At 36.6% G+C, this 15,580-nt stretch overlaps 1 protein-coding gene across 11 annotated transcripts in view; it reads left to right on the top strand.

Moving 5' to 3' along the window:
* Positions 1-15,580, top strand: part of CENPF (centromere protein F) — a 65,390-nt gene that overhangs the window by 28,114 nt on the left and 21,696 nt on the right. For 10 of the 11 annotated variants that reach the window (XM_090135042.1, XM_090135046.1, XM_090135048.1 and 7 more), the window contains 7 exons: positions 229-405; positions 1,083-1,244; positions 2,612-2,792; positions 3,190-3,666; positions 5,153-5,346; positions 7,344-11,608; positions 12,304-12,408. In XM_090135042.1, the coding sequence (XP_089991168.1) occupies positions 229-405; positions 1,083-1,244; positions 2,612-2,792; positions 3,190-3,666; positions 5,153-5,346; positions 7,344-7,553 (1,401 nt within the window). In that variant the 3' untranslated portion in view covers positions 7,554-11,608; positions 12,304-12,408. The remainder of the gene's footprint in view (positions 1-228; positions 406-1,082; positions 1,245-2,611; positions 2,793-3,189; positions 3,667-5,152; positions 5,347-7,343; positions 11,609-12,303; positions 12,409-15,580) is intronic. The other variant, XM_090135043.1, reaches the window with a different exon arrangement.

Below are 15,580 nucleotides of genomic sequence, written 5' to 3'. Positions count from 1 at the left end.
CCCTCAGGTTGTAGGTTTTATTTTGTAAAGAATTTCCTTTGTCTTCCATCTTGCCTCTTTGTGCTCAGATTTTTCTCTTCTTTGGTTACAGTGTGTTTAGCCACCATAAAGTTTGTCATACTAAGTTGTCTTTGGAAACTTCAGATATAAAGTCAAATAATTTAACAGATTAAGTGATCCTCCAATTATAAAATTCTAACACTAATAATGTGCTTCTACTGTTTTTAGATTGAGTTGCATTTAGTTGTGTCAGAAAAACATGAACTGACAAAGAGTTTGGTGGCAGTCCAGAAAGAACTACAAGAAAAAGAAAATATAATGAAAAGAGAAATATCAGAATACCAAGACAAACTACTTCAAACAGAGAGAGAGCACCAGAATGCTTTAAAGGAAGCAAACAGAGAGGTAAATCAGAAAATGGGAAGTTAGATGCTATGCGGTTTTTAATTAAAATTTTAAATTAAATTATAGGTGTTTCACAAATTTTTCCTGATTGTATTGCAAAAGGAACTATGGTAACACTATTTCCAAATTATATATGCTTACCTCAGAGCTCATTAAGTATTAATTTTACTTTTTTCATATAGAAAACTGTAAAAGATGATTTTTACCTGAAAATTCAGTAACTGTTAAGTGTGTGTGTGTAGACATGCATGTAACTTAGCTGGGACTATACTCTTGAAGAAGGGAGAAGAGCAGTGTATTTTAGTCTGGGAAACATTTGTTTTGTTAAGTATGGTGAGGAAAAGTTATGCACTGCAGACTATAAGGACAACTTTGTTGGAAATGCAGTAGTTGTATACTAAGAGGCTTTTTTTTTTTTTATGGAGGAGACACATATGTCTAACCCCTATATAAGGGCTTTCAAATTGCAGATTTCTTAAAGGCAAGATGCAGGTATACAAAATGTATTTATGCTTGAGACAAATTAGCCTTCTAGTTTTAAACTCCTCAAAATACACCAAACAAACTTGCTATGAAATTTCTGATGGCAATGATATGCTCTTATGTGTATCTTCAAAATATAACTGGATGTCCTTTTTAGCATCATGATAATTAGACATGGTTTTTCTTTCTTCTAGAATGAAATACAAATTGAGGCCTGTCAAGAAAAGATGAATTCATTAGAACACTTTATCAGCTCACAAAAATTGGAGATTGAGCATCTGAAGTCAACTAAAGAAGAATTAAATAATTCTCTTAAAGAAGCTAATCAGACCTTAGGAGAACTCCTAAAACTTAAGGTAAGAAAAAATATGCAAGCAGTGCTGACTGTGTGAGACCAAAGGCACAGTGCACTAAAGGAAATGTGGGACTGGAGCCACTGCTGCAGAGCTTTGGTTTGACTTTGATACAACCTTTGTTTCTCTAATGAGAACACTGGGCATGGAGAAAATATTGTTACTATTGATCTACGTTAGAAAAATTGAGTTACGCATACTACAACCAAGATCACCTACAATTGGTTTGCGATGCTAAACACAACAGTCTGTTATTTACTTTAAAAATTTCAACTGGTTATAACATGGTCAGAATACAGTCAGAATGACTTTGCAGTGCATCTGTTTTCTGTTTGTGGATGGTGTTAAGGATATGATGTTCTGTTTTAAGCATTAGTCTTTGATTCTTGAGGGTTTATCAATTCTCATTAAAATTATTAGGAGCTCTATTTACTGTACACAATTGATAATTTGGTAACAGTTGTGTTTGGTTGCTTTCTAGTAGCACAGGTGAGGTTAACTGTCTGTGTAACTGAATGCCTGTTTATTAGTTTCCTCTGCATATTTCTCATCTTCATTTTTTGCCCTGCTTCTGTTTGTGATTGATTGCTGGCTCCAAATTCCTGCTTCTACTTCTGAAATGAGATTCTCTCTCTAGAAGGCTCTTGAAGATTCATAATCAATTCAGCATCCTTGCAATTAAGTGTTGAATTGTGACACATTCACCTTGCTCAAAATTCCTTTATTTCCTCCACTGTAGTAGTGTTGATTGTTAATTAATCTGTTTTACACCAACAGTGTGATGATTTAATACTGCAGGATATGTACCAGTGACAAAATACAGTACCCATGGCACTGTAACTGTATGACACAAAGCTGCCAGCTGTGCTTACTGTGTAGTGACAGACCAGATGAGCAAGGATCAGCATAGGAGAGTGGTAGATGATGGAAAGGAAGATCTGATGCTGCTCAAAGTAGTATATCTGAAAGACAGAGTGCAAATCAGGCCCTGTGTTATCTTGCCTCTGGTCAACGAGATACATTAGGGGCAGAAAAGACCAACTAGGAGAATGCTGTAAACTTTAGCATTTAGAATATTGGTTTGAAATATATCATCTGGAATACAGTGCTTCATTATGTGAGGTCACTGAGGTGATATTAGTTGGAGAGTTTTCTGCAGAGTTAATCTCATAAATGTGTCTGTCCAGAAGAGTACTTCCCACTTTCTTGTGATAAAAGAGCTGCTATAATGAGGCTGTACAATAACAAGCAAGCAAATCTATGTTACAGCCATAGTCTATAACTAATAGCATGTAACACTTGAGGTTAATAGTGTAATGTTTAAACAGAAGAATTATGTTTCAGGTGCCATAACTATTTTTTATTTGTAGGTTGACAATATTAATGCTATAGTTCAACTAAACAAGGAAAAAGAAGTTATCCAGAGTGAAGTGCAGCTGTGGATTAAATCCTGTAAGCAGATGGAACAGGAAAAGGAAGTGTTGCAGAAACAATTAGCTGACTATGAAGAACTACTAAAGAAGAAAGATCTAAGTGTGTCAGAAAAAGAAGGTAATTAAAGCTAGATGTAGTCTTAATGCTTTTATAGTCATTTGTAAATTTTTGACCAAAGTGCCAATTTGCATATGCAGCACTAATATAGGGCATGATTTTTTAAACTTAAATTTAAAGTAATATTCTGAAGTCACAAAAGAACTGAAAAATGTTTGCCTATGCACTGATCAAGGTTTCTTTTGGAATTTTGTTTGTTTTCTGTTCAGCAAATACTCTACTACGTATAAAATATGACTGATTTTGTTATATACTGTCACTTCTTGTGGTTGCACAGTTGTAGAGATATGTAATTAATCAAAAGATGTGGGACAATTGATTGTATTATATGTCCTTGCATGTGCTTTTTTTTGAAAAAAACTTCATTTATATGAACAAAGACACTTTACTTTGAAAGGTACTGATGAGAGTGCCGTTATGGAAGAAATTAAGTTAGAACTGGAAGAATTACAGGAAGCTGTGGAAGTGAAAACCAGAGAGGCAAATGAGAACTTGGAGAAATACTGCTCTCTAATTGTTAAATACTATAAACTTGAAGAAGCAAATGAGATGCTAAAAATGCAAGTCACTTTGTTGAATGGTCAGCTGAAACAGCAAACAAGTGATGCTGTCAGCAGCTCTTTGCTGAATTCAGGTAACTCATCGACAGTGGGCAGTCAGTCTGACAAAGAGATGAGATGGGATGAAGATACTACTAAGCCTTCTACTAAAAGACAGAGATGTGAAGACACCAGGAAGGAAAATGGAGAACCAAGATCTCCTTTGCCAGAGACTAGCTCAAAAAAGAAGAGGAAGGATGATATCTGTCAAAACTTGGAGAATCAGGAGAACTCAGACTATGAGCCAGATGGGCTTCCAGAAGTAGTTAAAAGAGGTATTTATAACTTTTTTTTTATACAGTCAAATATTCTCTGAACATGATAGGTGTTTTTTGCTCTTTTGTTTTGCTGAATTGGTTTTACTCTTGGGTAGTAAGATGACAGTGCTAAACATTTTTTGTGACATTGACGGAAGATGAAAGGAGTCAATGGGAGTTGTGACAGTTTAATGCAAATTTAGCATTTGTAGAACTGTTTTGAGACCATCAGAATACATTTACATTGGTTTTATAAATGACAATTTAATTATAGAGTTAACTGATCCTGGCAGTTGCAATTTTGTACTCTCTGGTGATACATATGTCAGATGGTAAACATATATTAGCAGCAGCAAAGTTTTGCGGGAACATGGCTTGCTCTAGTCATTTAAAAATATGTTCTTTGAAATAATTGAAACTTACAGAGGAATAGATGTAGAGGGAATCTAATCTTAAAAGGCTGCAAGAATACTGTGCTGGGATGGAGTCATGATTGTTCCCTGTTTGTTCACTTTGTAGCCTATCAGCTTCTTCTCTATTACTCCTTTCTATTCAAAGAGGTGGTTAATAGCTGCATGAGATTTGCCTGACAGGCACTTGGTGGTGGGGCTACGGTTGCTGCTGCCCCATGCGGGGCATGGCAGGTTCCACCTGGCTCTGCAGTGAATGATTTAAAATCTCCCAAGTCAAAACTGTTTCTAACTCTTGGCAGTGGTACCTTAACAACTTCATGAGGGTTCTGTTTCATTCCACTATTAACAAGATGGAATTAGGTGGCCTGATGTTCCATATTATGGTTTCCTAAAGCAAAAAGTATCTGAGAAGAATGCACAAATTAGGGCTTGAAAAATATATTGTATGTTCAACTGCTTATTAAGTACCTTTTTATAATAAATGCAATGGTAATCATAAGACAAACTGAAGTCACCTCAGCTTCAGTGGTCACTCCCAGAAATCAGGACTTCTAAGCAGATACAGTATTTGCAATTCGTTTTCTTACCAGCATTATTATTATTATGAAAATATACCTGCTCTGAGGACACATGCACCAGTTAATGTTTGACTTCTAGGCTAGATAGCAAGATAACAGAGAATCTGTAACAATACTGCTCTAAAATAAAGAATTTATAACTGTATACTATAAAAATAAAGAATGTTATGATACAGTGTGTTCTGATTAAATGCTGGTAAAAACAGTATATGTGTTTTCAGGCTGAAACTCTCCAGATGATGATGTGCCTATTTAAAAAAAAAAAAAAGACTCAACACTTGTCTGAAAAGCTTTGCTATAGAATTACTGTTGTACCTTGCCTATTGTTTTCAGGACTTGCATATGAAATTTGGAATACAGAAGAGCAATTCAGTAATCTTTTAGATTTTCAATAGGACAAAGTATTTATTTTCATCAGCTGCTTTAATTCCCATAGAGAAAAAAAGATCCATTCATTTGAGGAAAAAGTGTAGGTTATTTAGCTGTGTTTAATAGAAACTGGTTTTATTCCAGGTTTTGCTGATATCCCCGTTGAAAGGGTTAGCCCTTATATTTTACGTAGAACCACCCTCAATCTATGGACCAGTCCTCATCTGGCTTCCCAAAATGAGAACTTACCCATACCTACACAAGATGTACAAACAGGAAGATGGGATCATCTTGGTGAGCACTCCTATTCGACACCTGGTGGCAGCAAATCACAAAAGGTAATTTTTAAAAAATGTATCTGTGCACAAAAGCCATGGGGAAAGCTGTTATGTTCACTAAGCTTATTCATCTTACTGAAATCTCTTTGAGTATATGTAATTACTTAAATTTCTCAGCAGTAAAGTGAAGGTGAGATCATAAATACTGATTCACTGAAACATAGAGGTCTAGACCACACTAGCAACCTGCAAATTGTTCCCATATGTAATTTGTGACTTCATAGGGAAATCTACTTGGAAATGAAAATGAAATACGGATACATCTTTTTTTTTTTATTTCTTTTGTTTAGTATTAAAGAAAAGATAATTTTTGTACTACAGTTTTTTAGGTTTCAGAAAAAAAGTGAAGAGCATAACAACCTCTGCAAGTGAGAGTTGAGGATTAAATTTTTCTGCTAACTTTTCTTGAAATTCCACTTTGTAAAAAGTTGTAACTACAGATATTTGAAAGTGTGTTTAACACATAAATAGAGAACACTTAGATGATAAGAAGCTAATTTAATGTTAGCAATTACCAGGGTTTGAGGTTACCAAAATAAATAATACTGAGTTACATTCTGAAAGATTATTTTATTAGTGAAAGAAAAGGTTTAGTAAAGTTTAAATTAACTTAGAAGTGTTTTCAGTAACATGGCACACTGCTACACGTTTCACAGCACATCAGAATGAGGCATTCTTTCTAAGTTGAGGCAAATGCTTTGCAGATTACAGAAAACATTCCAGCTTCAGAATAGAAGTAAATCTTTTGTTGTCTGATATTTCCTCCATAGTTGATAACCACGCTATCTTAAAGTTGAGCAACCAGAATTTGAGAGTACATAATATATTGATACTTATTTTACCTGCATAAACTTCCAATTTGCCACATTAGTTAAAAAAACAACACCATTCTCATGGCAATCAGCCATCATTCATACAATTGAATATGAAATCATAAAGTATGATTATTAATTTCTAGAAGCATTCAAAAAGAAAGCAATTATTTTTTTGTTACTATGTTCGCAAGATACCAGAAGAAAGTAAAAGCAAGAGCCCCCAAGATGGTGGGGTTTTGAGCAACCTCATCTAGTGAAAGATTTCCCATACAAAGGGAGTTGGACTAGATGATCCTTCCAACCCAAAGTATTCCATTCTATAGATTAGATTAGTGGATGTATAGGCTTTGAGCCTATGAAAATGATCAGTCAGATGAGAACTGCAATTTGTTTTGAGCTGTAGCACTATGAAATCCATATTGTATTGTGAGACTGGATCTATGGTATTTATTCATGGTTTTTCAGTGTCAATTATCCTACTTATCAAAACTTGCTGCTGCTTACAAGCATTGCCTGAAGGTCTCATTATTCACAGAATCACAGAAGGGCCAGGGTTGGAAGGGACCTCAAGGATCATGAAACTCCAACCTTCCTGCCACATGCAGGGCCAATAACCTCCTCATTTAATGCTAGACCAGGCTGCCCAGGACCCCATCCAATCTGGCTTTGAACACTTCCAATCCACAACCTCTCTGGGCAGCCTGTTCCAGTACCTCACCACCAATTAGTGTTTCATTAAGTGATCCCAATAAATTTATTATTTATTTACAGTCACTTATGTATGTTTTTCTAGAAGCAAATGGAGGGTATTTGTTGGAGGAAAAAACAAGCAAACACAAAAATGAAACAACTCAGTAGGACAAAAAGGAAATCACGGCTCCAAGAAGTTACATACTAATCACCTGCCAGCACTGCAGAAGCCTGTTGTAGGCTCTCACTGGTCTCAGTTAAGGTCGCAGCAAATAAGAAGCAATCTGACTTTATAATCTGACTTTATCTTATATGAGGGAATTATTTCTCAGTTAGTCCTCCTCATTGCTGATGCACATATTTTTTGTTAATATGTATGTACTTTTTTCCAAATTCCCAACAGTTAGTCTTTTGCTCTGAGACTTTTGACCTACTGCAGAAAGCTAACAGTTTACCATTGCCAGTAAAACAGAACATTTGTTTGTGTTACAGATAAATGAAGAACAACAGTCCCAAGCAAGAACAGCTTTTTCACCAATGAAATCTTCTTCAAGGTCACCTCTTTGGCCATATAAGCCATCCACAAATATTGTCTCTGACAATATTAGGGAGACTCATATGATTCACAAAGCCAAAAATTCCCAAAATGAACAAGCACTACCCAAGCAAGATCAACAACAAGAAAACTGTAAGGTGCAGTAAATCTGTGTGAATTTAATTACAGCTCAGCACAACTGATCATGAAAAAACAATTTTTCAAGTTTTTCAAATAAGTACCAGAACTACACTGGACAGCGACATTTTTTTTCTGATCAAATAGTTAGCAATATCCTTCAGGTCTTGTTCTTGAATATGCACTAATAGTTGCGGAGTCATAATGGAACTAAAATTTGTAGAATGATTATGAAAGAACAGATCTTCCGTGGAGTCTTGTGTAAATAATTCTATACAAACTTGTAAAAAGAAATTAAACCACTAAACCAAAAAAAGGACTGCATGTTGCCTTGTAATTCATTGTTGCTGTTCATCCTGTGTACAAAAGGGTGATTTACAAATGGTAATTAAGATCACTTGAGCATCTCTAAAACTATTAGATTCCAGGAAAAATGAGACAAACGCTGTCTTATGATTCAAAATGAGGCAGTGATTTCATTTGCAACTGCAAATGTGTGTATAACCAGATAGAAGCTGAATCCAGTGCACAATTGTTTTCATGTAACTTCTTCCATGTGGAAAAACTGTGCAAAGAAGAGATTCAGTCCAAACAAATCCAGAAAGGATTGTCCATTTTCATTGATATAAACTACCATCTGCTAACCCTTATCTTTGTACTTCCCGATACACTCTAGCTTTGACTGTAGCTGAAAGATGTTAGTGTTAATCATCACCTCTGAAAAATGGACCCTGTGGCAACACATAGTGCTCAATCTAGCAATAATGGCTGGCTGCTGATTCTCTACAGGAAGTCACTCTTCACCCTTGCAGTGCTCAGCCTTCAATAAGACATTTTATATGAAAATCACTGCAGATAATTGACTTATAACTGTTGTAACAAATGGATTAAAAAAGAAAAATTGGGGATAGCTATAACTCAGCCAGAAAAAGCATCCAAAATAGAGCAGTTCTGTGCGAGAGAAAAGGGTCCCATCAACTCAACCAGTCATTATCCAACTGAAGAGAAATTACTTTTCCAATAATTCATATTGATTATGCTCACCTACCCAAGTATCAGAAAAATCAAGTGCCAGTACACAAGCAATAGTACTCTGACTCTAAGCTACATGGCAGGAGGATGCTATCATGTTCTTCCATCAGAAAGATATCATTTCTTCCTTCAAAATAGGTAGATAGTAATGTTTTCTATTGCCTGAAAAAGTTCTTAAAGCAATAGCATTTTCTTTTAAATTAAGTTGAACTTCAGAGTATAACAAGTGCTTCTCCAATGACACAAAGATAAGGTTCTACTTCAGGTTGTACTGGTTTTATGCTTGGACTATTTTTCTCTCTCAAAAACACAGAAGAAATGTTACTCTGCCTTATTGACAGCACTGTCAGTTAGAATGCTCTGTATAAAAAGACACTGCTCTACTCATTGGTCTAACTGGAAGATCATTGAAGAATTTCAGCATTTGTCTCAAATGAATCTAAGAAACCAAAATATTCCATATACTTTATGGAAAATATGAAACCTTACCTTCAAGTTACTACACACACCTACTGCTGGCATCAGGATCAGCAGAACTTGTGGCTTTTTCTTAAACTTCTCTAGTTGTTTGTTCACTCAGATATTAGGTAATTAAAACAATCCTTGTGGCACTGTGCCTAGAAGCAACTTCTGGGGAGACCGAAAGAGGCCCATCTTAAAGAATGCACATTGACTGCCTCAGCTTCTGTCTGTGTTCCAACAAGGCAGCTCATAAAAGTTAAATTATTTCAGATAAATAAATCTTTTCATCTTCAAATTATATAGAGCTTCTCTATGGAACTGTAGCTTTTTTTTTTTTAAATTAACACTCATTACAAAGATCTTGAGATAAAAACATGAGTGGGAAAACAGCACTGCGCTGTTTTATTTATCCTCATCTTTTTGGAGTGACCTACATACGCATCCAGTGACAGAGGGTAGGTATGTCTTTGTTGCTAAATCTGTTTGGCTTTTTGCTTTTTGTTTGTTTGTTTTGTTTTGTTTTTCCTGGAAGAAACAAACAAATAATGTACTCTTCACTTTTCAGCTACTGAATACTTAGGTGAATGCACTGATGATTTATGAGCGCACAGAAAAGTCAGAATCTTTGTGTTTTGCTTTTCTGTGACTGAATTTTATAAATTAGATGAAAAATTAGTGAGAATCTACTCTTGACACTGGGTGGTGTTCCATGGTTCTCTTGTTAGAAGGTCTGCTGAGTACCACATGAAATGCAGTGAAGTCACTTTTTGTGAAGTCTATATATCCACATCAGATTACTATGTACTTTTGGAGACAAAATAGGAGAGTGGGAAATTATTATTATTATTTTTTGCTGGAGAGTACTTCCATTTTTTTCACTACACACAAAAATAAATGTAATCTTGACCTATTCTGAAAATCAGTTCTCTTGTTAATTTTTAAAATGTATGTGGCTCTGGTTGTTGTCTGGGACTGACTGAAGACTTTAATTCTTCTAAGGAGCACAGTTGGAATCCTTTTTAATTAACTTAGGTTCAGATGGTTCAGATCATGGGCTAGAAGTAGCAAAGGAGATGACCAATACCCCATCTCTGCGGATTTTTTTTCTTGCCATTTTCTTATGAGCAATTACAGAAGGCAAGAGTATGTTCTGTGCTTCTGAGATCTTAATATCTCATGCTTGCTTAGCTCCTTGTTTAACTTGTGTTACCTGATCTTGTACTTTTTTTATTTAGGTTTCTGTCTTCTGGTACTATCTTCAGGTCAGTAAATCTAGTGAGGCAGGCTGTTACACCTGAAAGTATTAGTTTATATCAGAGAATCTAAACAGCAATCTCACATTAACTGCACATCCTCTAAATAGCATTCTTTATAAGAATTTGAAGGTTACCAAATGATTGGTTCATTTAGGTGTCTCAGTCCCAATTACTGGCTTCTTTGACACAACAGTATGCTGCCTGTGTTGTAAGCATCCTCCTGACATGTAAAAATTACATAGAAAAAATGTATGGTTAGTGAATCAATGGCAGCAAATAGAATATTGCTGTGAAAGTGGTGCCAAAGCTTTTAAAACAGTTAAGTACATGGACAGAGATGATGTTGTGTTTGGCTACAGCGCTGAAGATGGGAGATCTGATTGAAGTCTTGTCTTTGCTCTGATATTGGCACTGAAGACAGTCAGCTTAACCTGCTGCAGGACTGATAGAGGAATAGCCACACTCCCTCACATAGGAACTGATAAAGGGTGCTTTGAAGAGCTCTAGCACAGACTGCTGTCAACAGAGCAAACTTCAATGAAGATTTCTTCCCCACTTATTTCTTATCTCTTCTCTAGCTGAAGAAAGTGTATGCTAGAAGTCATCTTAAAGGCAAGTCTCTCATTTTCAGACAACTCGGTTGCTACCCAGGGTACAATGTAAAAATATTGATGGGAATGTAAGAGATCACTGGCTTGCTATAGCAATCAGGAGGATTCCACAAATTTGTATCATCCCAGTGGTATACTGGGGATAACTTCTGTAAGTTCAGTAATGCATCTGTGATTATTCTTCTCCTTGCCTCCCAATTAACCTGTACTGTACATATTGTTCTCTGTCAAATATCTTATTTTGTCAGGTGCCAGAGAGCAGAGTAGTACTCTTTTCAAATTGCTGGTTTGATTTCTGGCAGTACTTGATTGCTTTAAAATGTGCTTTCTACATCCATTTTCCTCTATACTTAATTAACTGCAGAAAAAGACTGGAATGAGGTTTCACTTAAGTAGATGTTTCACTTTTGTTGCCTGTAACCCATTCATTTATTCCCTGTAGCTCACTAAAGTAATCTCGGAGATGTTATCTTTCGTTTGCAAGAAATTTTGCACTCAGGTTTAACTGTCTTTAGCTAAATCCCCCTGCAGAATGCATCCAGTTTTGGGATCAAGCACAGAACCAAGGCTACAGCAGAAGTGATGAAAAGCCAACCAAAATCAAACATCTCATTTTGGTCAGTGGAAGGCGACTGTGGGAATTCATGACGCAAAAGGGAGTCTAAGAGCTGTCACTTAGAAGGGAAAAAGGACGGGTGGAATTAGAAGCTCAGCAGATTCTGAGTAAGTTATTGGGAAAATCTTAAAACTGAAGCTCCCCTTGAAGGTCGATGTAGTGATCACTGAATATTAAGCCCTTTAACAGAAAACTAATTCTTCTTGTTGAAGCATACCAGGGACGATAGATAATCTACTCTGTGAGCTCTAAACACATAACGTCCAGTGCTTCAAAACTGACTCACTCTTCTAGCTTAGCTTTTAGCTCTGGCGTAAGAAAATATGGGGCAGTTCCCATGCTGGAACTGCTGTGAATCCAATACATCTCTGCACAGGTACTTTTTTGATGTTTGCAGTCTTCAATATCCAAGGGATTTGTTTTTCTTTTGGGAGGTTTACAGTCTTGATATAGACATGAAGAAATACTCAAGAATAGTGGAAAAAAAACATTAGCCCCTGTCCTCCATGACTTTAAATCAATATGTGCTGTATTTTTGGAAATAATCTAAAACTTATTAAAGGCTGTTCCAGAAGGCCACTCTTTGTAGATGTTAAAAGGCAATTTTATATTTGTATTCTGAATTTTCAAGTGAACTGCTAAAGTGAACCTTCAACAAAAGGGAAGAATCAGTACGGTGTTCAAGGCTATGGAAGGCTGAAGACCATCAGAGCTTGCTGTCAGATCTGTGCAGTGCTGAGTCAGCAGATTTGATCCAATGTATTCACTTTGTAAATGTCCCTTTTTTTCTTTTCCACTCTAGATCTAATCTTGAAGCTTGCTGACCCAGAACTAAAGCATGACCTGGAGAACAGATTGTGCTTGATTTCAGTGACTAATCAAAGTTGTCAGCTATACAGATGTGAAGGTATGCACGTGTCCTGTGGCTGTGAGACAGATCAAATTTAGTGATGGTCATCTTTTTACATTTTCTACACATTTTTCCTCTTGTCTCCATATGTGAAAACCCTGATTTATGTAGACAAGTACCTTTGTTCTTGAAGAGATGAATATTTGCCACTGCCAACACACAAATTAAACAGGAAGAAGAGCAACATGTCAGTATACCTTACGTGCTGCCAGAGCAGGCAGTGAATGAATATGTCCAGTTAAAACTTCAGAAGAAGTTTAAGGAGTTGAAATGAAACTTTAGAAATTTCAGTGAGAATAAATTCTAACCATGTTACAGTGGCAAAGTACAAAATGCCTACTTTAGGTTCTATGCAGAAGAGGATCTGCTTTATAAGACATTTTCTCTTCTGCCTGTCATGGGGTCAGTACTGGTTTGGGGGGAAGATTCTACATACGAGATCAATGACATTATTTGTTGTGGTAAGAGTAAGCTTAATTTCTGTGCTCATCTCACAGCATTCATTTTTATTTTTATTGGTTTACATTTGGAACTTACCCACGTGCAACATCCAGTTATATTACGAAAGCCTGTATTTAAATGGTAACAGTGCACAGTGCTCAAAAGTGACTGTTGGTAAATTGCTTGTTCACTTTGATGACTAAGCCGGTAATTATCACATTAGCATCCTAAGCCACACTTGTCTGCTGATACATCTCCTTCTAAGGCAATCCCCTAAAACATGATGGGCTAAGTAGGGAGGGTACAGCACTAGGAGAAGGGAAGAGCAAAGAATGTGTAAGAGATAAGGCTAGGAATTAAGAAGAGGTTCCTTTCTTCTGTATCTGCTTCAGTGTGACTCAGGATACTGCTGGGACCTGGCACATCAAAAGAGATTTTTATTTTTATTCTTATTTCCATAAGAAATGGAAAAATAGACTTTTCATTACTGGCAACAAAAGGTCCCATGGCACCTCCTGCCAGATCTTGTCACTGATGCTGTATTTGCTCAGTAATCAAAGCAAATCATTTTATTTGGTCAGAGAAGGATGAATCTTCATCTTCTGTGCTGCTGAAGCCTTGAGCTGCTTCTACCTTAGTGTTACTGTCTTGAAATGCCTGGTAAGTTGCTACTGAATGCCATGTAACAGCTGTCTTCCACATCCATTGCTCCTGAGGTACCTCTGGTATCTTCACACTATGCTTCTGGACTGAACACTTTACTGTCTTCCCAAAATCAAAGTATCAGATATTACTTCTTTGGGAAGTTTTGGATTTATATAGTAAAATTTCAGGAAACAACTGGAATAATTACTTGGGACAGCTTGCTTGCTGGAAGACAGAACAGCATCAGGCCCTTCTCTGTAGGTGTTGTGTTAGTTTCTCATCAGTTTCCTGAAACTGTGCACTTCCAGACCTGTTTCAGTGTCCATTTCAACCTCAGAAATGACATTTGTTTTTCCTCTCCTCAATTCTAAGAACTGGTCTTTTACTTATACATCCCAGCAAGAACCAGTATTATTTTCTTCTTAAGAAAATATTTTTCACGGAATTGATGGCTTCTTGAATTGTATCAGTATGGATCAGATTTTGAGACCACTATACTGCAGTTGAAATGTCATCCTAGTGCTTATACAGATGTAAAACAGCACGATGTTGGGTTTTGAGCAAGAATCTATATAGTCTCCTATAGGAAAATGTCTTTCCTGTGTGGAATCCACTTAATTAGTACAGAAAATCCTTCTCTAAAAATGTGCTACGACTCTCCAGTTTTTTAATAAAGGTTGTAGAAGACAAAGTAGTTCTAAAACATTAAGGAATATATTTGAACCTCAGTAGGTGAAAACCACCCAAGCAGATCACAAAATGCAGTCTGCAGGGATGGTGAAACATCAGGAACCATGGAAGTTAACCTTGGCTAGGAGGAGTGGAACATGATTTCTTCAGGGCACGATTTGAAACTGCCAGTTCCAAGGCAAAGATAACTGCTCTTCAAACATACCTTGATGAAACAGGTTGAAAGCTGTCTTAGGTTGGAGTCCAGAGAAAAAGCTGCCCTCTTCCCCTCTTTACTCAAATAACTGTACCATGTAGGTAATTAGAGAAGAACAGTGGGAAGGGCGTGCTAAGGAGTCATTAAAAAGGCTTTTGTCTTGAGGCACTGTCCTTACCTCCCTGTATGTATTTACTGCAGTCTTTTCTTCACTCTCTACCTCCTCTCTGCAATTACTTTCTGTCTTTCCTAACAGTGTAAGGCCATCGATTGCTTCTTCTTTCCCTCAGTCCAAATATCACATCCTATTGAAATGTGTAACCTTTTTCCTGAAAGACAGATGATGCTACTACTCCCTTTTTCTGGAGGAGAGGCTATGGGTGCAACAGCCATGAATTTTCTCTAAGAGCTGGGGATTGCTTGGATGATGTGTGGCCAAGCACAAGCAAACTGAAGAGGCACTGAGTCAGGCAGTGCAGTCAGATGGGTTTAAGCATCCTTAAAACTAGCACAGAGTGAAGTTCTTTTAGGGAACAGTCTCTGATGCTATGCTACAGTAAGTGCCAGAAGGAACTTGCAGAGCGATGCTGGTTTTAGGTAGAAATTACACAGAAGAGCAGAGCCCAGGGAAACAAAAGCCTAAATAGTAAGTTGGCAAATGTCCAACATGGATCAAATAAACGCTGCAAAGTCCTTGACAGATGTTTCTCTCTTCCTATTTTGTCTACCTGGTCTAGAAAACAGCAATAGTGAATAGAAAGAGTTTGGTTTCAAGACAACAAACTAAAAGATATAAAAATATTTTTGTAGGATAAAAGGTCCAGCCTGGAATTCCCTTCCATTCACTGGTCAGTCTTCTTTTAAAAGTCTCAAAACAATTCAGCTTCCATTATTCTTCCTGTGGGAACTGTGCCCCTTCTAATCAATCCCACTGCCTGCAAGCTTATCTGGGTGTAGGTTATGCTTACACTTCTCATTTAACCATCCCAAACAACCTTTCTTCTTCCTGCTCACTCTACATCCTTCTAACATGTAGAGAAAGTTTGGGTCTTATTACTTTCATCACTGCATGACTAAATATGCTGCTATGTGGTTTAAAAAAGTTCTTTAATTCTGTTCTTCCTTTCTGATATTTTTTCAAAGTCTTGTTTTTGCAGGAGAATACACAAGATATCACACTTTGTGATAGGATGTAGT

The sequence above is a fragment of the Phasianus colchicus genome, chromosome 2 (genome assembly GCF_987193195.1).
Source record: "Phasianus colchicus chromosome 2, bPhaCol1.hap1.1, whole genome shotgun sequence".
NCBI classification, from domain to species: domain Eukaryota; kingdom Metazoa; phylum Chordata; class Aves; order Galliformes; family Phasianidae; genus Phasianus; species Phasianus colchicus.
This window is presented reverse-complemented; position numbering and strand designations above follow the sequence as displayed.